This window comes from Pelmatolapia mariae, linkage group LG16_19 (assembly GCF_036321145.2).
Source record: "Pelmatolapia mariae isolate MD_Pm_ZW linkage group LG16_19, Pm_UMD_F_2, whole genome shotgun sequence".
Classification (NCBI taxonomy): domain Eukaryota; kingdom Metazoa; phylum Chordata; class Actinopteri; order Cichliformes; family Cichlidae; genus Pelmatolapia; species Pelmatolapia mariae.
In genome coordinates, this window is record NC_086241.1 from 25409429 (window position 1) to 25424112 (window position 14684).

Genomic DNA, 14684 nt, shown 5'->3' on the forward strand with positions numbered 1-14684 from the left:
GTATTTAAATTTTGCTCAATGATTAAATAAGAAAAAATGACATAAATCATATACTAGTGTCAGTCTGCCAGCAGCTGTTGAATATTTTAATGTGTACACATGAAATTCTAAGTACAAACAAAGAAAGCCATGTCAGTCATCCAACCCTATTTTTGCAAGTTCATGCTGGAGACTAAAAAAACATACTTCAGCAGACTTCATCAAATACTTTTTAAGTGAATACCCAATATACTTGAATTTACTTATAAATGGTAAATGGACTGGTACCTATATAGCACCTTTCTACTCAGTTTTAAGTGCTCAAAACCCTTTCATTCTCATTCACCCAATTACACACAGTCATACAGTATGTTTTTTTTCCAAATCTATACTTAAGCACTTATATCTAACATTCACACACATACTCACACTCCTTAAAAATATGTCACAGGCAACTCAGGGTGAACACATGGACAGGAAGAGCCAGTATGGTGACCCAGAGAGGTCAAACACACTGCACACTGTCTTCCTCCCCTCACCCCAACCTGAACCCGGCAGATGACTGCCGGGTTCTGCTAGAGGTTTCTTCCTGTTAAAAGGGTGTCTTTACCTTACAAAATAAAGCGCCTTGAGGCAATTATATAAATAAAATCATAATGAACATCAAGAAAGCACATGCAAATAGAAAATACTGCAAAAGCACATGAAAAACAATGGAAGTGTTTTGCTGTGACGATAACGTGATGGAACAGCTGCAGAAGTGACAGATACCAAAACATGCAAAGGACTGAGACATGCTGAAAAGAAGCGTAGGATCATTGGTGTTGTGAGGGAGAAAAATATGCAGGTAATGTGCGTTCTGATCACATGACTATAGATAATTGGCTACTATTAGTTGTTTACTGCAGCTGTTTCATCAGATGATTTTCTCCCCTAACCACTTCCATTGTTTGTTTTTTCCCCTGCTTAAGTTACAATGTGTTTGATACGGTAAGCCAGGAGATCAAGCCACTGACATTCCAATTGGTAGACAACCTGCTCCACCACCTGAGCCACGGTTACCCCAAATCCATCAGCTTAAATTTATAGCAAACAACCTTTTTTTTTTTCTTGCTTAGTGTTTAAGCTGGCTTACACATACCTAGTGTTCATGGTCACGTAATATGGGTTTAAATGCATGTTAGAATAGATTTGAGACTTCTACCCACCCCACCCCTACATTTTCTGTTGCTTTGAATACTTGATCCCAGGCATTTCAACTCATTCACCTTTACTTCTTTTGCTTCTTACATTGCCATTTTCATCTCTTATTCACACACGTATTCCGGCTTGTTTCTACTGACTTTTGTTCCTCTTCTCTCCAGTGCATACCTCCACCTTCATCTCTCCAGGCTCTCTTTGAACTCCTCCCACACTCACTATAGATCACAGTATTGTCTGCAAACATCATATTGCTCCCTGACCTCATCTGTCAACCCGTCCAACACCACTGCAAACAAGGCTCAGAGCTGATCACTGATGTAACCCCACCGCCACACTGAAACGCTCACACCTCACCCCTTTCTCGATGTCCTCGTACATGTTGCAACTTGGATAATCATGATTATTAAGCTGACATGCTAACATTTTATTAGAAATAGAACACTAAATACAACGCAGTCAAGCAGATTGAAAATAAACACAATACAATTAATACAATTAACAATAGGATATATAATCTTCAGTATCAGTTTATTGTGACATAGCAAGTGTTTACAAAAGAGTGACATAATGCCAGAGTAACAGCACTTTGAAATAATGAGCTGGTATAGTTTTATAATTTGACAATGTTTAAACAAACAGTATTGAACGCTTCATCTGGCAACCCCGTCTATACAAGGTACCGTATGATACATGGCATTTTCAATTGATAACTTGCAAAAGTGGCAATATACAAACTCATCACATTAAAAGTTAGAAAAAATGTCATTATTACTGTTCTAGAAATCCTGTTTATATATACACTTTTACACACATGGATATCGTTCTGTTACATGCACAAATGAGGCCTGTCGTTACAAATTATTCTGGCACACAAACAAAAATCGAAACAATTATCGTTTAAAAGATATTGTGTAATCACATCACAAAGTTGAGCTCACCATATCAAATCAACAGAAAAGAAAGTTATTACTAGATTTTTTTAATATAAGCACCACTGGATGTTTGAATTACAAAGGGGTTGACTTTCTTGCATTTCCTCTCTGTCACATCGTAATGGCACTGGTATCTAAACATTGTCACTGCTACCAATCCCTGCACACACTGTTAAAGCCCTGGCACTGACCATGCATTTATTACTAAATACAGATTTTTAGCCCATTTATGGTTTTCTCGATCATCAGACTTTATCATCATCGTCCCCTGGAGTGCAGTACAAGAACATTATTTATGACTTTACGAATACTACAAATTGCTTTAAACCACACTACGGGTAGCAAAACTGGGTCAAAGGGACCTCAAGTGCCTTGACACCTCATACATTTCTCCTCAGCTCATGACTGAGGTTTTGAAACTAATTTGTGAAAACACAGTTAAAATACTGTTAACTTAAGATGCATTTAGGACCTTCAGAAGATTTCAGACAACCTGGAGATCGTGACTCTGTTGTGCAATGGCAAATGAACTAATTTCATGTGTAGATGAAGAGTGGGAAGCATTTGAAAGCTCTGAACAAAGCTAATAAGTGCACCAAACTACTTCTTGATGAGTATAAAGATCACAACCGTGAACCGTGAAGGACATTTTTTAAATTTCCCTTTCTACTTTTTGAAGTTTTCATGTCAGCATCTTTCCCACTAAAAATGCCTCAGACTTTTCATTAGACAGGATTGCAGTAATGTTCTGGTTGAAATGAATGAATGACTGAATTGACATAAGAAAAAATAAAAACTGTGCTTTAATTTCTTAACTTAGACAGAAAACCTTTACCTGCTGGAGGTTCTGCTCATTCAGAATGATTTTCATAACAAATTTATGTCACAATATAACATTTCTTTTAACAGAAAGAGTTGATATAAATATCGTACCACTGCTAAAAACCCCACTATGTTCTGTTAAAACAAATATAGCTTTCTTATGAAATACATTTTATTTTGAAAGTCATCCTAAACAATGGGAATGATATTCTCAAATTCCATGAGCACAGACAAAAGATATGTTTAGGAAACCTAATAAAGTTTTCCAATGACAAAATTGTGAAGCTGATATATCTTGTGGACCCCAAATGCTTTCAACAGACTTGCTTTTGTCTACAAACACTACTGATCCTAAAGAACACTCCAAAATATAACATCTCCATTAAAGGCCTTTTCTCATACACTAGCTGCCATGACTGTGGTAGGCCCGGTGGATAACATGAATACACACATACATGTCTTTCAATTATACACTGATATATGTTACAAATATGCAAAGTTGATTTTCATACAAGCCATAAGAACATTTTTTTCCATATCAAACAAACAGAAATACATGAGTTCTACACATGCTGTAGAGTCTATGTACAGTAATATAAAAAAATAAACACACAAATACATACACATATCTGTTCAAAAACCACACACAGTCCCACAAAGTGATCTCCTCTCGACGGAGTGTACATCTTCACGGGTTATTAGAGTTAAACTCATGTTACTGTAGCCTTTATCTTCTGTAGATTTCACCAAGGATCCAATCTGCTACATATCCAGAAATGACCCGCAATCTTATGGTGTCACAATTCATATTTTACCACCATTTAACACACATTGCAAAATGGAAATAAGATTGAAAAACAAAACAAAACAAAAGTTAATTATTACTTTTGATAGTGTCGCTTGTGTTACTTGGGTTTGTTTCCTTCTTCTTTTAATCCTCTAAAATTTTGTTGTGAGAGCATTTTACGCACCAAATTAAGAGCGTGCATTGGCAAATGCAACAACGCTTTATTTAAACCGTGAATATACCTAATGTCTAAAATTGAAATTTTTCCTTAAGCTAATGAGTAAAATGTTCCCAAAATTACTAGGAATCTTTACCAAAACTATAAAGACTTAGTCTAGATTGTAACAAAAATAATCTACCTTTAAAACAGTACTGCTAATGATCTTTCGGTAGTAGCGACAATCATCATGTTGAGAAAAAAAAGCAGTGAATAGAAAATTGTAATATTACCATTTCAATATATAACACATACGACTGCGGCAATCAAATTTCTGCTTGCACCTACGTAGCTCCACTTTCTTCCTTTTTGGCAGTTGGTAGCATCATTACAAATATTTAGAAAACAAAAAAGGATTGTTTGTGCCTAATTAACTGTAGAGTCCCCTTTACAATGCGGTTCACATAAAGGAGTGGATCAAGTAGAAATTCATGTTTCATTCAAAGCCTTTAACTGGAACTGACTGGGTTTGCCTGGTACAGCAACATATTGGCTATTTTCCAGAAAAAAAATGTACAGCCGGAAAAATATCAATTGACATGACAATTTTATATATATATAAATAAAAAAACAAAGGCAACCAATGCCCCCGCCCCCCAAAAAAAAAAAAATCTTTTTAAAACAAGCTTTGTGTTCCTGTCAAAATTTTGGCCAGTAAACATTTTCCAAACTGACTACCTTCAATGTGATGTTGTGCCAGTGCAACATAACCTTTTTTGGCAAGTTTCCATTGAATCACATATTAGGACACAGTAAAAATAGTTCTTGCCTTACAGTTTGACTACTGTATTAAACCAAAACCACTGGGCAAATTAAACAGCAAGCGACAGCTACAACAGTGACACTCCAAGGCCAACTTAAAGATGGCATTATTGCTTACATAGTAAATACAGGACTCTACGGGAGTCCAGTGAGGCCAAAAAATAAACTGTTTTTCAACAACTGAACCTTGATTCAAGTAAAAAAAAACTTGGAAGAGAGATAGTAAAAGTTAGTACCTCAGTAAACCATTATGAATGATTTTCATCTTCAAGTTGGCCTGGAAGTTGAACCATTTGTCTTACTCAAAGATAAAACAAACAAAGAAAAAAACAAAACAAAACAAGCAGATATCAGGATTTCTTCTTATTGTCTTTTTCCTGTGAAGCAACATTAGACTAAATGATATGGGCATCAGCCAAAACTATGACAATAAAACCCAGGCTCGTACACAAAGAAACATGTTAACCACTGTCATATGTTTGTCATTGCGATCTGTATTGTAATTGCCTATGAAGTATCAGTTAGCACTTTTGCAATTTTTCTCATTAGACCTTGATAACAGTACACAACTTTCGTTTTTTTAAATTTATTGTTATAACAGTCTTCTAGATCGAGCAATTTTGTGGGGGTGGGGATAAAGACCAGGCAAGGGCAAACCGGAAGGCCAGGTAGACAGAAACAGTCAAAGCATTTGAAAGGTATTGAAATGCTACTTGGCCCAGTATGGTGTTCAGGAGTGCAACTACTCTGATTTATGGCAGTAAAGGTCTTTAAGGGCTTTAAGTTCTTCAATTAGTGTCTTGTTTTGGTTCTCCAGAACGGCCACTCGGTTCTCCAGACATTTAACATACTCCTTCTTCTTCCTGCGACATTCACGGGCCGCCTCTCTGTAGAAGGATAAGACACAATTTGGGTTTTTGTTTCCTTCTGAATGTTGGATTTGGTGTGTACTTATTGGCCTCCTTTCTAATACCTGCAATGTGAACACTTCTCAAATGTACCAAACTCTGGGCCGAAACATACTCACTACAGGGATTGTATGAATCACTATTAACTTGCTATGAATACCCTGCGATTCCTGGTGCTTGCAGCTGTAGAAATGTATTTGAAGAAACTGCAGAGACATTACAAAACAAACAAACACAAAAACACACAGTCCTCCTTTTTTATACCTGTTCTTCATGAGGCGGACCTCGCGTTTTCTGGTGACCTCCTCAGTGGCACCCTGGGTCGGAAGAGCAGGGGACGAGGCCATGACTACCCCGGGAGCAATGGTGCTGGCAGGGGCTGCTCGGATCTGATAGGCCTGAACGTCACCTGAGGCAGCTAACAGGAAAATTTGACAGAAAGCAGATGTTTAATCTGGCCTCTTAATGAACCTAGTTTATTGTTTAACTATATTGTTTACTAACGATGAACATCCAAATGTTTTTGTCTTTGTTGCCAAAGACAAAAGAATGGCTTGAAGAATGGCTGTGCTCATGGATAATAGACTGCCACTCTTACCTTGGACCACCACCTGGTTGCTGGGAACCAGTATCTGCTGGCCGTCACTGGTCTGTGCATACTGCAGTATCGTGGCGCCAGGCTGGGCTGCTGCTGCATTAGTCATAGTCAGAGTCTGAAGGCCCTGTACTCCATCTGTACCATTATTGGCCAACTGAATGGCTCCACCCTGTGTGATTGCAACTATTTGTTCAGAGAGAGGGACAAATGACAGGGGAGAAAAATAAAAGGACAGAAAATACATTATAAATTTGTTTCGTTCTTATTAAGGTATTGCCATTTTAAAATGTGGGCTTGGGTTAGGAAGCCATAAGAAAAAGTAGCTATGGTGACCTAAGGTAGCTCCTCAGTCTTCTCATAAAGAAAACATTGTGATGAATGTGCTGTCAAGTTGTTATTGTTCCTTTTAGAGTCTTGCGCTTAATCAAACATGACGCATCAAACTGTATTTCTGTGATGAACTTGCACAAACTGCCCCACAAACAAAAAAATGAGCTTAACAGGCCAGACTTATTGTCTTCCTCTATGTGATGAATATGTGTAATATTAACTGCCCTTTACTTTCTTAACCCAGTTTAAGTCATTTAAAAAAGCTTTAAACTGCACTGAAAACATATATTTTAATACTAGTGTGATCTCCCTAAATATGTTTACATTTATATTAAGTAACTTGAGCAGTAGTGCCAAGTTTTTTGGATTACTGGGGAGATAATTTAAGGCTTCACACGAAGTAATGAGGTTGATGGGTAAATTGTTTTATTTATTATAAATATTTTAAATTTTAATTCCTAATTATATTCTTTTAATTACTAAAATAACTTAACATAATTTAATTACTGAACCAAATGTCACTTACTGTATTGGCCGCTGCTGGTCTGGTAGATGGGTGTCGGGACAGTAACAGTGGTGATTGCAGGTGTGGCAGCAGCAGCAGATGAGTCTTCTTCGGCCTTTTCTTCCTCGATACGAGGGACAGCAGGTGCGTCAGACGAAAGGTCGTTCAGAATTTTCCTGTTAGGACACGCAGAAGTGGATTTACTGTCAATCCTAGTTATCCATATAAAATAATGTATCAGCCTTAGCATGAGCGTTCAGTCAGGGCAAGCGAGACAGCCAGTGCCCTGTGAAATCTAAAAATAGACATCAGCTACCAAAGTGAAAGCAAACTCTCTTTAAACGTCAAACAGTGTCATTTCTGTTCCATAAAGCATCTTTCATTGCCTATTTGTATCCTTCCTGTAAATACTAATGCAGTAATATTACATTATTACAATTGCTCCCATGAAAATGTAATTTGGTGTACTACTACTACTTATTGCATTACATTTGCATTTAACTTATTTGTCTCATAATAAACCTTTAACAATATAAATCTGAGGCTACAGGGCCACACACCAACACAAATCCTAATGTGGACGCACATATGATCTTTCGCTTAGAATTTAGGTATGAAAACAAAGCTATCAGCACAAAGCAAAGGTGAAAATCAGCACAAAGAGACTTAAAAGCGTCACAGTGAGTCTACTTTAGAAACAAATAGAAAATGAGGCTTCAACCTGATTGCTCATCACTACCTTTGTTAGCTCTTGAAGTTCAGGATCTGGCTGCTGGGCTGGGGTCTGCATTCATTCAGTTTTAACATCACTCTGGGTTCTAGGCTAGGTTAACGTTAGCACACTGACTCTGCAGATGCTCGCAAGGAGCTTGGTTTAGCACCGTAATGCAGTTGTTTCTGTCCTGGATGCAGTTTACACTTTGCACTCGTTTTTTGGGGGGAATACAAATAAAAGAAATGCCCATATCCACGCTGTAGGCACACCACTATTTTCCTCCTCCCCCACACAAACTAAAATCAGCCGGTTGTACTCCATGCGGAACCAATATGCAGAATTGATAAGCAAGCAAGAAGAAATTTAACTTCTGGGAACTACTTCTCGATTCCCAAAATTTACAGAGCCAAATTAAAATGGTTTAGTGGCCATCTGACAGTTTTCCCCGAAAGCTTTAGACTCACCTGTGGCATAACACCACTGTCTTGAATGTCTTAATTACCTGTATGAGGGGCGCCGTGATAGAATCTCTCTGCGCTTCTGAGAGTCGGTCACACTGTCTACAGACTCCTGCGAATCCTCGCTTTCTGCTATGGTGGAGATCTGGAGCATCAATCAAAAGAACAAGACATTAATCAACACTTCATGGTTAATGATCTTGTGCTAAGGCTGAATAAAAACACAGTAAAAACACTGTACTGCTCAAGCTTCACCTGTACGGCTTGGACCTGTGGGGACTGGATTACAGATGGCTGCGCAGCCTGGATCACACCGTGGACCTGAACCGTCTGTCCGTTGGGCAGCTGTACCAGTGTTACTGTGGGACCTGTTGCTGAAGCATGTCCTGCTGTCATGGACACCTAAAATTCAGAGGTGATATGACTGAGCTATCACATGCATTTTAACACACTTCAAGATGGGCACTGAATGCACTGAAAGTAGGGGAAATTGTGTCAACATCATCTTCATCACGTGACTGATACCTGCGCCAAAGTAGCAATCTGTGCCGGGGTGATCTGCTGGTTCTCCGTCTCAGTCATAGCAGTCTCTGCCCCCTGCTGAACCTCTGCTGCTGACTCCATCTTCATTGGCTAACCTGAGGGTACAGATTTGAATGAAGCTGTTAAAACAAAACTTTTGGGGAGCTGCAGCAAACGACTCGCCAGGAAGACGACATTTACTGAATTATGCTCCCTAACATCAGGAAAATAAAAAGGTGTCAGGTAACTACAGCTTAGAAGCATAGAATGTTTGAATTTAAACTTCCACTTAAATAAAAACACAAAACTAGATGACTCAGAATGAGTCACCAAGGAGTCAATAACAGTAAACATAACAACAGTTGACAACCACTGGCAATCTGAGTAAAGAGGTTTAAGATACTATCATTCTCTTAAAAAATATGGCTTTTATGATGCTAATCATCAATAATAAAATCTCCTGGAAGCTTCTTCTATACCTGTATAAGCCCGCTCTGCTTTACAATAAGCTGAAGGCATTTGTCGTCTTCATGTCTGAATGTAAACCCTGGTCACTTTTCTGTAAAGGCAGAACTGCAATTACTTACTAGGTCAGACCTTAAAATAATTCTGCATGTATTTAAACACAGCATACCTCTGAGAGAATGGCGTCACATAGCTACTACTCTTCTGCTTCTCTACGAGTTTGTCAGCTCAGCAAAAGACGACTGTTTTGGGTAACAGCAGCAATAACAGAAAAGGCCAACAGGGTTTTCAGCTCTCATGCTTTCAGTGTAGGGTCTGCTTTCAGTCGGTTTCATGGTCTCACATTTCCCGAGCTAATCTAAAAAAGAAAAATAAAAAAAGACTTTTCTCCCTAAAATTTAAGCACAATACATTTTAAGTGGTTCCCCTGCAGGTTTCTGTCATTCAACTTATTCACATTACTACAAATGTAAATATTGTGAAATATAACTTTACAGTAAAATGTTAAAAAGGTTTTTGAGTTAGTTGTTGCAGCTGTTTATAACATACGTGAAGCATCAGAATAATTCTGTTTCTAAAGTGAGACAACTGTGCGCATTTATAAAGGAGACACGCCAAGAGCAGTAACTTCACTGTTCATATATGAGAAATTCAGCCCCACAGGATTGATCAGGATCTAACAGCAAAAAAATCCGACCGTGTCCTCACGTCCAGGAAGGTGAGTTTGGAGCTGAGCAGTTAGTTGAAGATGAATCAAAACTGACATTCAGAACCGCTAATCAGGGTTTTTATTATTTTAATTCCATTAATACTTTTATGTACCATCCCCTTTCAAACATACTACTGAGTGTGTTGTCACGTAACTTTGCCCACTCAGTCGGCTGAGTGTTTGACTGGAGGAAAAGTCAAACACTCAGCCGACTGCACAACTCAATCAGTTTGTGCCAAATAACAATGCTGTGTCTGTTATTTGCTCACATTTTTGGCTTTAGTAAAAACAACATCAGAATAAAACTGAAAACTGCAGGAAAAATAGTTTCAGTGACTAAAAGTAACACCGCATATCTGCTACAACACTTGGCACACATTCAAATAACAAAAATTAACTGGATGCATTGGGAAATAACTGAATATTCATCCCCCTGGAAGGGTTGTTTTTACCATGTCATTACTCTGAAAAAACCCACAGACAACACTGCTTCACAACAAGGCCTTGCTCTCCTGACGCAGGCACGACACTTTTTATCTCTGCTCTGTTCACAGAGTGAGCAGTGAGGTTTCAGTGTGACAGAGAGCAGAGCACCCTGTCAGATGAAAACTTGTGATCACTTCACTTATGTAAATGCAGCTGAAATCACAGCACAGCCAGGATTGTTGACATACGTCAAACGGTAAGGTATTCACAATAGCCTTATGAATCTCAATGAATAAAACCGTGAGGAGCAATAAGATAAAAGAGGCTGAAAATCATCTCTACACTCCTGTATTCTCTTTTATTCCACGGTTATCTCATCTGCTCTTCTGTTTGGGAACAGTTTTTCGGTTTCCGTTTGAATGCATCCACAGACTGACGTGCCCTATCCAATTATGACACGCGTATCAACGTATTTTGCCTGTGTGTGAAATTGAAAAATAACTAGCAAAGAAAGACAAAAACTCCTTTTAAGGACATATTGCCGCTTGATTTTCTTCATGGTAGCTTCCATCATATCCAACAAAATCTGCAAAGAATGTGACTTTTTGCTGACGTGTGACTTTCCCTGATGAGTATGACATTGGACAGGCCAACGTCCTCCTTCCAACTGTAATTTAAAAAAGCCATTCCTTCATATACACAGAGTAAAAATCAGCCTTTAGAAAATGTGGGACACTGTCTCAAGACGTGGGACGATTGATAAGGAATAAAAACAGAGAAACATCTGGTCACCCTAGTGACATATTCTGTGACAGGGGCTTAAAAAAAATAACCAAATCACAGGTTAGGTTGTTCTTAGAGATTATCAACAATTTCATTTAATTTGTGTAATTCAGACCACGTTATTAGAGCTTGATCAACATCTTAATTTTGCTGCTGATGCCATTTTCAGGGAGTTAACAATATTAACCAATTGTGCGGGGAAGACAAAAAATGAAGTTAAACATAAACAAGTCTAACTGCACATTTTATATATCAAATATAAGTAAAAGCAGTGTACTTTCAACAGTTTTTCTACAAGACAGAGAAATACTGCTGTAGTAACTGAAAGAAGTGTGTCAGCACAACTGCTTTGGCTTAAACTATAAAAAATTAATGTGAAAAATTGCAGAAAAAGTTCCAGGGGCTCACTACCAAGACTGTCCTGAAATAAAACAAAAACAAAAAAGGAATTTCCCGTTTTTTCACATTACTGTTATTTAAATTAATAATTATTAAGTACTAAGACAGTATGAATGGGTGAACTGGCAGAGCTTTAACAGTTGTTGCAGCTGTTTATAACATATGTGAAGCATCAGAATAATTCTGTTTCTAAAGTGAGACAACTGTGCACATTTATAAAGGAGACACACCAAGAGCAGTAACTTCATTGTTCATATATGAGAAATTCAGCCCCAAATAAAGACAAGATTGATCAGGATCTAACAGCAAAAAAAATCCGACCGTGTCCTCACGTCCAGGAAGGTGAGTTTGGAGCTGAGCAGTTAGTTGAAGAGGAATCAAAACTGACATTCAGAACCTCTAATCAGGGTTTTTATTATTTTAATTCCATAAATCCTTTGACATTTAAAATTAAATCATTGCTTTTCTTCGCATTTTCCAAAGCTGTTAAGGGGGCCGGGTTGGAGTTTTTGCCGTGCTAATTCGAGCACCTGGGCCTTATGTTTGACATCCCTGTACTAGACACTAGATTGTGCATCTGAATTGTGTTTTCACCATTGTCTGCATGGGCAGGTTTTGATAAAGTTACAAATGTTTATGAAAGAAAAAAATGTCCCAAACAATGGGATAGAAATTATTTTGTGAAGATGCAATCTACTCATTAACACATACAAAGTTGAACCCTTCCAGGGTAATTCCAAGGGGACACATGGGCGTGCCCCACGTCATCTTCAATAACAAACACACACAAACTGCTTTTATTTTGGAAAGGAAAATTATTGAACTTCTTTTTTCTTTAATAAAAAAAAATGGTTAATGATCATGAATGGCATCTTGGGCTTCACTAACAAAATCCTGATCAATTATCAGGAGGTCACACTTCAAACTCAACTTAGCTGCTCCTAACCAAAAGCCCCCACATTAACTATGATTCTTATAAAGGAGCTTTGGAGAGGTGATCCCCGCCTGACTTCAGGCGATGCAGCGAGTGTTGATCTGGGACGTGTTGTTCTTTGAGCTCCGTGATCTCACACAGTGCGTAGCTTCTCTCCGCTGCATGATTGGCTTTACACATTTCTCCCTCTGCTTTTCAAAAATCACTCGGATGCTCCGTGTGTGACAGCAGCGCCACATGGCCGGGTAACGCCCCCTCAACGCACACCGATCACATCCCAGGAGATGTGCCGCAATTTTTTAAAAAAAGTAATGAGACCGCAGACACACGATGTGCGTTAAATCCACAGGCCCGTGGGTTATGTTTTTAACGGGCGACCAAACGCTGAGGCCTGCGATGTCACATTTCTGTGTGCACATCGACGCAAACTCGGAGCAAAATCACTAACGACGAAAGAGCGTCGATACAAATGGGTATGCAATCATACATGTAAATGTACATATATACATATAAAAGAATAACAATTTAGTCTTTCAAGTAACGGAGAAAAACGCAAATATCGTAGCTAGTGTTTTCAGTGCGCCTTTAACGGGAGGAAAACAGCGCAAATCTTTGCGCAGAAAGCTCAGTCAGCTACAGCATCATTTACATGTGAGCGTATTAACAAAGCTAAAGTCCGACCGCCGTTTGTGGTGCCTTAACACTCTGCCCATCCTGGTTCACTAGCAAAGCCACACATTTGCTCCGTTTCTCCCAAACAGCCGCAGACTCCCCTCCCTCCATCCTGCTACAAACACACCGCGGCGCCATGATCTCTTTGTTTGCTTCGGGCCGAACCCGACCAGACCGACACTTTCTACGGCAGTGTCCCGTCCCTGTGAGCCCCGGACACCGCTTCGTCCTTACCGGTACAGTCTCCCTTCGTCACTCCCAGGCCTCCGGAGCTCCACTTTTATTCTGGCCGACACGTAAGAGCCCGCGTCAGGCTACACCTCCGCCGCGTCACCGGGAACAACAACACGGAGATTGGAGAAGGACGAGAAAGCAGATGGCGACGCTGACCGGAAATGAACGAAGTGCAGACGGAAAATGCCGGAAAATCCCGAGAATGAACGGATAGCAACGACACCCTCGTGCCCCATGAAACGTCTGGCAAAATAACTAAAAAAAAACAATACGCGGTTTATTTGCAATTCAGTAATTACATAACAAAAACAATAAAAATCTGTCAGCTAAAGCTGGTAGTCATAAAAGCGTGTTGTAAACGTGAGGGTCGCTGCGTTCATCTAAAGCCGTATTAGACATATGACAAAGCAGGAAACAGAAATTCTGTAAAATATTAGTGGCCACGCTGCTTATGGTAAGACAAGCTACTTTTTATTTTTTCTATGTTTTTTTTTAAATATATATTTTTTCAACGGTATTAATACAAACACAGTCCAGTTAACTAATTAATTTGAAAGCCCCGTGGTTTTATCTGAAGCTTATACATCATTGGGCGCTCCTCAGCCTTGATTGCCTCTCCCAGTGGCCCCCAGTTAGTTGTATTGATTTGTTAGTTTAGTGGAGCTGCGGTTTTTTTTAAAAAAATATTTATTAATTTTTATCAAGTACTGCGATTATAGATCACAACTTGTATTATTAGAAATGTATTATAACAAGGTTAAATATCTAACTTCACGGGGGATTTTTTTTTTGTTTTTCTTTTTGTTGCAGCTCCCGTCATATTTTTGATTTACTCATATAAACTAATGAAACCTCTGCTCGACTGTAACAGGTCTGTGCTTTTACTACCACATGGTAATATAATTATGTGTTACTGAATATTTCCTGGGGCACAATAAGTCTTGTTTCTTCAAGTTATCTGGTTACTGCCTCCAGTTACAACTTTGTAACATCTCATTGTGATAGTCTGTTTGTCTTAAAGAGCCTGTCTGATGTACTGAACTACGCCTATACACTCGTTCATTCGTTGGGGATCTACAAATTAGGAAAAACATTTAAAATGAAAATATGCAGTTTTAACTTAAACCCCTTAAAATTCTATCTATATATCTATCTTCCATTTTCTTCTACTTTTAGCATGAGGATTACACTTAGATCCATTAGTTGTTCTTGCAGTAAGTTACAGGCAGGTCCCAGAGGGAAACTCTTCATGAATAGATTTATTCAAAAGATGAATGCTGCTTCTTGCACACAGCTGGAATTAAAGTCAGTGTCAGTACAATTC

General features: G+C 38.7%; 1 protein-coding gene across 2 annotated transcripts; it reads right to left on the bottom strand.

Moving 5' to 3' along the window:
- Window positions 1-1703: 1703 nt before the first annotated feature.
- Window positions 1704-13505, bottom strand: creb1b (cAMP responsive element binding protein 1b). 2 transcript variants are annotated; one of them, XM_063498363.1, is made up of 10 exons: window positions 13361-13505; window positions 9373-9561; window positions 9218-9297; window positions 8742-8854; window positions 8472-8618; window positions 8261-8361; window positions 7065-7219; window positions 6209-6391; window positions 5875-6028; window positions 1704-5589 (listed from the first exon to the last, which is right to left on the bottom strand). In XM_063498363.1, exons 4-10 carry the CDS (start codon window positions 8844-8846, stop codon window positions 5445-5447), a joined length of 990 nt encoding a protein of 329 aa, XP_063354433.1. In that variant the 5' UTR covers window positions 8847-8854; window positions 9218-9297; window positions 9373-9561; window positions 13361-13505; the 3' UTR covers window positions 1704-5444. The 2 variants fall into 2 exon arrangements, with proteins under 2 accessions (XP_063354433.1, XP_063354431.1); XM_063498361.1 differs by lacking the exons at window positions 9218-9297; window positions 9373-9561.
- Between the last annotated feature and the right edge of the window lie 1179 nt (window positions 13506-14684).

Bases quoted from the DNA above. Each gene is read 5' to 3' on its own strand.
- creb1b (XM_063498361.1), bottom strand. From the start codon at position 8,846: ATGAAGATGGAGTCAGCAGCAGAGGTTCAGCAGGGGGCAGAGACTGCT. The intron at 7,220-8,260 runs GTAATTAAGACA...GTGTCCTAACAG, and splicing joins TCACGGCGCCCCTCATACAG to GAAAATTCTGAACGACCTTT. The intron at 6,392-7,064 runs GTAAGTGACATT...CTGAACAAATAG, and splicing joins GACCAGCAGCGGCCAATACA to TTGCAATCACACAGGGTGGA.